Source organism: Olea europaea, chromosome 21 (assembly GCF_002742605.1).
Source record: "Olea europaea var. sylvestris chromosome 21, O_europaea_v1, whole genome shotgun sequence".
NCBI lineage: Eukaryota > Viridiplantae > Streptophyta > Magnoliopsida > Lamiales > Oleaceae > Olea > Olea europaea.
This window is the reverse complement of record NC_036257.1, coordinates 15,067,255-15,074,551: the sequence shown is the minus strand read 5'-3', so window position 1 is coordinate 15,074,551 and position 7,297 is coordinate 15,067,255. Positions and strand designations below refer to the sequence as shown.

Sequence of the window (7,297 nt, the reverse complement as noted above, 5' to 3'; positions counted from 1 at the left end):
TGCATATATTTATTATGACAAATATATATTTGCAGGGAAGATTGCGGGATATACGCTATCAAGTTCATAGAACTTTTATCGGCCGAATTAGACATGAAACTTATGTCCAATTCTATGATTGAAAGTTGGAGAAACTAGCTGCGAAAGTTTTTGCTATGCATTTTGATCCATAATTGTTGTTTTGGTATATTTTGCACATTTATATGGTCAGAAGATATAGAACTCCGATGCTATTTTTGTCTAGATGGTAGTTTTTGAATGATTTAGTTGGAAAACATGTGCACAAATGCTTTTTTGTCTAGTCAATTTTGGATGTTCATCAGTCTTCCTATGAAATCTATGAATGTTGATTTTATCTACTCAATCTGGATGTTCATCAATTAGATTTGTCTAGTTTTTTTGGATGTTGATTTTCTAGTCAGATTTGTGTAGACGATAGTTTTTTTGGATGTTGATCAACATTTTTTACAAATTTTGTTATTTCATTATACAGATGTTTCATTCAAATATTGAAGCAGACATGGTTGAAAGGGAGATGCAGTTTGTCATGACAACTTATCTATATGGTGTTGAAAAATAGACTATTATATGAAAAATGACAGTTCTGTGTTTAAAACGACAGCATGCCGTTTGTGTCATACAACTAAAGTGCTCTCCTGAAGTGCACCGAAATGTGCTATATTTTTGTGTACCTGTAAAAGGATCGCCTATATTGAATCACACGTGATTTTTTGTATACCGTATACCTTAAATGGCACCCATACGAGTAAAATGTCAATATGTCGTTTTGGGTCAAGGAGTCTCGAATTCACTCCAAACGCCCAGCTGAATAATGTTGAAACATCATTAAAAACACTGTACGAAGAAAAATTGTAGTATAGGTTTAAACCCAATACCCTAAACCCTAAACTACAACCATACGTTTGAAACGCCCAACTGCTGTTTTAGGTAATGAGGTACCGATTTCACTCCGAAACTAGAGCAATTATGTTTGGGACATGATACACGTCCAGTACACGTTGAACCACTACACGTGCTATGATTTGCATACCACACTTGCCTCTTAGGTTGTTCTTCATTGTCCAGTGAAGTGTAGTGTACTAGATTCTCTCCGACCATAGAGAAACTTACTATAGTTTCGACAAATTTGTTGATCTTAATGTCGAAATATAATTCGAATCTTCGTTCTTCAATTTTGAAGTGGTTACGGGCTTCATTGCACCAAACGAACACGAAATGAGTGTAAATGTCTCCCATACGTTGCAAATGCCCAGCTACCGTTTTGGGCTAAACAAATAGTGCTATTGTCATTTTTATCATAAACTAACTTACAAATCTATTACAATTGATCAAAATATCATCACAATATAAAGATTAAATTAAGGATTAACATTCATCCATCCGTAACAAATGTGAATGAACAAAAATGAACACAAAACGAGTAGACATAGCACCCATACATTTAAAACCATCTTATGCAGATTTGGTTTGAACAAGCTGTGCTGTTGTCTTTTTTACAAAAAATTGACGTATAAATCAATTATAATTTATCCAAAAATATCACAATGTAAAGAATAAATTAACAATTAACATCCATCCATCTATAACAAACTTGAATGAACAATAAATGAGTAGAAATAGTACCCATACATTTAAAACGGCCAGATGCCGTTTCGGTTTGAAAAAACAGTGATGTTGTCATAATTATCAAAAATCTGTCTGAAGTAGCTATTATACTTTATCAGACAACTATTAAAATTTATCAAAAATATCATAATTTATCACAATTTCAAGATTATGTTAAATAAAAAATGTTCTATGCATCTGTCAACTAGTGTAGAGCATTTTTGCAAGTCAGATGATTATGGCCCCTCTGACCACACCTACTACATTTACGTGTCCTTTTTCCCTCTCCTCTTGATGGAATTCAACAGTTTCTTGGATGTCCACTTTGTCGTTGATTTGAAAGGGGTGGTAACACCTTTGGCTGATTAGAGATTTCCCAATCAGCAATCTCCAATCAACCTCATTTGCCACTGGATATATACAACATATGCTTGTTTCCAACTAACACTGGAATAATAAGGTGAGCACAAACTGTTACAAGATATTCCCTTAAATTTCGTTGTTGCAAGTGCATGTTTGCAATGAAACTTTTTCAAATCAAATTCCCTACAACTACAGATTCTTGCCTCCAAGTTCACGATATGTATTTCATTCTCAACACTGACGTGCAACTCATACTCATTTATCGGTACCACTATCAGTCCCTTTGCATCATCATACTTTTTACGTATTTTATCCTCAACGGACGGGGTTAGAATAGTAGCACATTTTTCAGCCTCAATGTGTCTCTCATAAAATCATTTCTGTAAAGATTTTCTTATTTGCTCAATCATAGCAAGTACTGGAAACTTCTGAGCATTTTTGAATAACGAGTTCAAAGATTCTGCATTGTTAGTTGTCATAATATTATAACGGATTCCTTTGAAATGTGCTCGGGACCAAAATTCATACCCAACTTTCTTTTCCAGGTATTGTCCAACTGTCGGACTTTTACGATATTGATTTGCCATTGATTTTTCAAAATTAATCAAACTATACTCATTTACAGTTGCCATAAACAATGGCAGAATATCGGTCTTATGATAATTTGATTTTATGCTTAGTTGTAGATGTCACATGCAATATCCATGATGTACATAAGGATAAACAATCTTTATAGTGTTATCAATGCTATCATTGCGATCAGAAATGAAAACAAACCCTTCCAACATACTCATTACCTGAAACAACTTATCGAAGAACCAAGTCCATGATGCATCGTTTTCAGGATCAAGAATGCCAAATGCAAGAAGATATGCATCTTGACACAAGTGGCAACAAGTAATGTACCTCAAAATTTGGATTTCATAAATGTTTCGTCCATAGAAATGACATGTCTAATTGATGAGTGAAAACCATATATGCTTACTCCTAAAGCTATAAAAAAATATTTGAATCGGTTCTCACTATCAATCTCAGTGAACGTCACTGTACTGGGATTATTCTTCTTCAGAATATTGCAATACTTGGCAATCTATCATAACTAAGATCAGGTGAAGCTCTTAATAGCTCTATATCACATTCTCTAGCCATCAATGCCTTATAATAATTTATATCTATGTCAAACTCCCGACGAATATCATTTTAAATGTTCAAAAGTTTGTATATAATGTTGGGATCCTCAAACTTCGACATGATATGTTTTCCAATCATCCAACAACTAGCTTGTCTATGATCTTTATGGCGAACATGCAATGAACAATTATGATAACGTGAAGACTTTCGAATTTCAAATTCGTCACTTTCCTTCAATCGCATTGCCTGCAAACGCCATTTGCAAATTTCCTCAACACAAACTACTAGATATGCGACGATGACCTTAAATTCAAAAGAGTTTCTTACAGCAAGTATTTGTAGTGATGCTTGAAGATCCTTCTTGTTGTGAAAAATTTGGCTAACGTGCACATCATCGAAGTTAGGAATCTTAACCGATGTTCCACAAGGTTTCAGACAGGCAACAACCTGGAAAATGCCAATGATCTCATCTACCAATATAAAAAGTATATTATAAGTAACATTGTCTTCATTTATCATATGAGAATCATCTAAGTAGTTGCCATGTACTACTTCTACCCCATCCCAGTAATCATCACTTGTAAAGTTCACACAATCATTTTGACAATTTTGATTACATGGAGACAACGGTCGCATATAATTGTCATCATACTGATCTTTTTGCATATTCAATTCATCCATGTCCACCGCATTGTTAGTTGCAACAACCTTTGAATTGTATTCATGATTCTCCTGAACATTTATAATATCAATATCCATGTCTTATTGATCAACATAACCCTTTTCTACAAGGGTTACACAAATTGGAACTTTATCATGCAAAGAAAGAAATCAACTAACATCCACATCGCAAGTAATCTTTATTGGCGGAACTAATAATTTTGCCATGACGGGAACGAGAAATTTCATCTTGATGTCATACATATTGGGATCAACCTTAACTGCTTTTCGGACTTCGTTATACAACTCTACATATGAGATTATTTTTTATGCAAAAATATTTGTTGCGGTATTTTCATCATTCCCTATTCATTTCCAAATCCATCCACCTTCATCACTCTTTTCAAATTTAACAAAATAACAAATAACAATCATTGCACCAGAGTCCATATCTGCAATTCAACAAAAAAATATATAATATATTACTCTATTAATTGTCAAAACTGAATACTATGAATCACAGTTTCAATAACAAAAAAAAAATGCCACTCATATTGTTACATAACATATTGAAGCATAACAAAACAACATTCTGTAGTTTAAAATGTGTATGTGCCGTTTAAATCTATTTATGATAATAAAGTGCTATAAAAGAATGGAGAAACAACTAATTTGTCAACAAGTATATCAATACTACCATTGTTGTATTAAAACGGTAGCCAATTGGGAAAAAACAGCACCCAACTACTGAGAAATGACACCATTCTGTTTCACTATTTTACAGCAAATTTCAATTACACAATTGATTTTTCTCATAGTATACAATTAGAAAATAACAACAAATCGATAATTTTCAATTGATAAAGCTCACCTTCAATTGTGTAAAATCGATTCTTGCTAATCCACCTCCAAAATTTGTACTATTTGATTTGTTCTTGGTTCAAAAAAGGGAACTTCAACATGCAGTCATTCATTGTAAGTAAGAATGATGCATATGAAGAAGAATAAAGCTGAATTTGAAGGTGAGTTTAATATGGTGAAAATGGACTTGGAAACGAGAGAAATGAAGGGGATTTAGAGATTTATATTTGGAGATTTGGGTAATATTGATCTCCAAATGGGACATTTTAGTCATTTCAATTTAAGGGTATTTAAGACTTTTAATATATAATCAAATAGACTATAAACTACTTGAATAAAAAGTATTGATATAGGCTATTTTACTAAACATTATGGTTGACTAGACTTCTTAAACAAATCCCCCATTATTTAATCATGTGAAAAAAATAAGTTAAAGAAAAAAACTAAAACCTAAAACATAAACTATAAAACTCTAGACAAGATTTATCATTAAAAAAAATAATAATAGTCACTTATAATGTGATGACAAGTCACTAATATTTATCTGGTACAATAATGTCAAAATGGCTAACAGTCCATTCCGCAACTTCATTGCCACTAACATATATCTCAGTTCCCAAGTCAACAGATGTCCAGTGTCTCTCCACAGGTTTAGTCCCTGGATCCTGCATTGTCACAAAACAAACATTCTTCAAAAATCTCGAAAAACTCGTGAGACTCGATCTTAAATTTTATTGAAAATAAAGTTTAGTTTATGAAAACTCGAGGATATACCTGATAGAAGTAAAGTGATTGAGAGAGTCTCCCAACATCAAGTTCCCAACTTCTTCCATCACCAATCCAGCCTTCACCCTTTCTTGTGGGATACCCATATTCTCCCCAAACTGGATGAGGTAAAATTTGGAGAATTTCTTGAGGCTGTGGATTGCTATAAGCATCACAATAGTTAAATGGTTCTTCCAAATACTTTCCATTGCCAGGCGAGCAATACACGTGATAAGCGTCGTAAGGAAAATGCCTCGTGTTGTTACGATGGACTCGAGTACCATTGGCGAAAGTGTGGTAAGGAGGGCATAACCGGAGATTGTTAGTTGGATTGCACCATGGTGTGGTGTCGGGATTTATGATCATCTCACTGTATCGCGTTACGTCTGAAGTCACATCCCCATCACATGGCTTGCCATTGTTCTTCCAACAACTACCAATGTCCATTAGGTAGAATTGGCTATTTGGACCTCCTCCTTTCTTTATATCCAATCTGAATTTAACTTTGAAATTCGGGGATTTTGGCACCTTACATCAGCAAGAAATGATAAAAAACTAGGCCGAAAACCGCATACAAAAATGGATTTAATAAAAAAAAAAAGAAGAAGAAGAAGAATAAAAAAACTTACAATTTTGGACATCCCTCTTGTTTGATAATGGTACCCCCCTGAGAATCCTCTTGTGGCATCTGATCTCAAATAAAGCATTAGCCAAGGGTAATTTGGTGACGTCTTTAGGAAATGATGAAAAATCCAACTTCCCTTTCCTACAATTTTCTTCCAAGTAACTGAATAATACGAAGTGTTATTTGTCCTTGATGCCGTACTAATATCAGCATCCAAATCCCAAGTTCCATAAAATCTTCCCCTTAGACTTTGTACCCCTCGAGTATGATGCACGTGCGTGTAATCATGGTAAATTCTCGGCATGTTCATACACCCTTTTCCGAAGCACGGGAATCGAGACTCCGGCGGAAATGGTTTCGATTTCTTGCCGTTTTCCGGGCATATAGCAGCTTCAGTGTCCATATTGCCACTCTTGAGCATTATCATCCAGAATTGCCATGGATTTGGCTTGTCTTGAACTTGGCACTTGTACCCTAAAAATCTCTCTTTCCATGCTGCATATTGATTAACATTTATGTTCTTTAGACCCTGCCTTTCAGCATTTGCTATTCCTAGCTTATTGTACTTCTCATTCACCTTATGCACCAACTTCACTGCAAGAAATATCAAACACAAAATAAGCAGTGTTTCGCCCTCAGTACGAGAGGTTTATAGTAAGAAAAATTTACAGTCGAGGGAAAAGGTGTACAGTACAAAGACTTACGATGGGACGAAGAATTATAAATATCGAAGCAATCTGCCTGCCTTGGACTGCCCATATGGGGAAGTTCTTCATGAACTTCATTACATTGATTCCAAGCCTCAATGGCTACTCTAAGACCATCTCTTTTCATCCCAGGATCACCGATAGCAGAAATTTGTTCCTTCCATGCTGTAACAAATGATCCAACTAGTAAAGAACACAGTAAAAATCTAAAGCAAATCCTTTGCAGTATTTCAAATGCCATTCTTAGTCTTGATTCTCAGATTTACTATCTTAATATGATTATATATATATATATATATATAAACAAGTTTACTGTGATCACTTTCAAGATTTTTGATGATTATCAATCTTTATCTGTGCATTGATAAGATAAAGCAGAAGAGTTTCTTTGCATTTCAATCTCTTCGATTTATGTCATTTGTTGAGTTCTTCTAGGAGTCTCTTAAAGTGCTTAGAAGTCAAGTCGACCTAAATAGTTGAGTTGTCAAATAAATATTTTGAAGCTTTTCCGTACTAAATAAATTCTGGACACAAATTAGTGAAGGAAATATGAATAAAG

The 7,297-nt window shown here is 34.2% G+C and overlaps 2 protein-coding genes across 2 annotated transcripts; both read right to left on the bottom strand.

The window, feature by feature from the left end:
* Window positions 1–2,006: 2,006 nt before the first annotated feature.
* On the bottom strand, window positions 2,007–2,576 carry LOC111370172. The gene is made up of 2 exons (XM_022991867.1): window positions 2,409–2,576; window positions 2,007–2,354 (listed from the first exon to the last, which is right to left on the bottom strand). The coding sequence occupies exons 1-2, from the start codon at window positions 2,574–2,576 to the stop codon at window positions 2,007–2,009; spliced, it is 516 nt and encodes a 171-aa protein (XP_022847635.1).
* A 2,453-nt stretch (window positions 2,577–5,029) lies between these two features.
* LOC111370321 lies at window positions 5,030–6,980 on the bottom strand. Its single transcript, XM_022991995.1, has 4 exons — window positions 6,736–6,980; window positions 6,036–6,625; window positions 5,416–5,934; window positions 5,030–5,306 (listed from the first exon to the last, which is right to left on the bottom strand). The coding sequence occupies exons 1-4, from the start codon at window positions 6,977–6,979 to the stop codon at window positions 5,175–5,177; spliced, it is 1,485 nt and encodes a 494-aa protein (XP_022847763.1). The 5' UTR covers window position 6,980; the 3' UTR covers window positions 5,030–5,174.
* Window positions 6,981–7,297: the final 317 nt, after the last annotated feature.

Excerpts from the sequence above, each read along its gene's own strand:
- LOC111370172 (XM_022991867.1), bottom strand. The coding sequence starts at position 2,576 with ATGGCAAATCAATATCGTAAAAGTCCGACAGTTGGACAATACCTGGAA. Across the intron at positions 2,355-2,408 it reads AAAATGCTCAGAAGTTTCCA|AGACACATTGAGGCTGAAAA; the intron begins GTACTTGCTATG and ends TGATTTTATGAG.
- LOC111370321 (XM_022991995.1), bottom strand. The coding sequence starts at position 6,979 with ATGGCATTTGAAATACTGCAAAGGATTTGCTTTAGATTTTTACTGTGT. Across the intron at positions 6,626-6,735 it reads TTATAATTCTTCGTCCCATC|TGAAGTTGGTGCATAAGGTG; the intron begins GTAAGTCTTTGT and ends TATTTCTTGCAG. Across the intron at positions 5,307-5,415 it reads AATCACTTTACTTCTATCAG|GATCCAGGGACTAAACCTGT; the intron begins GTATATCCTCGA and ends GTGACAATGCAG.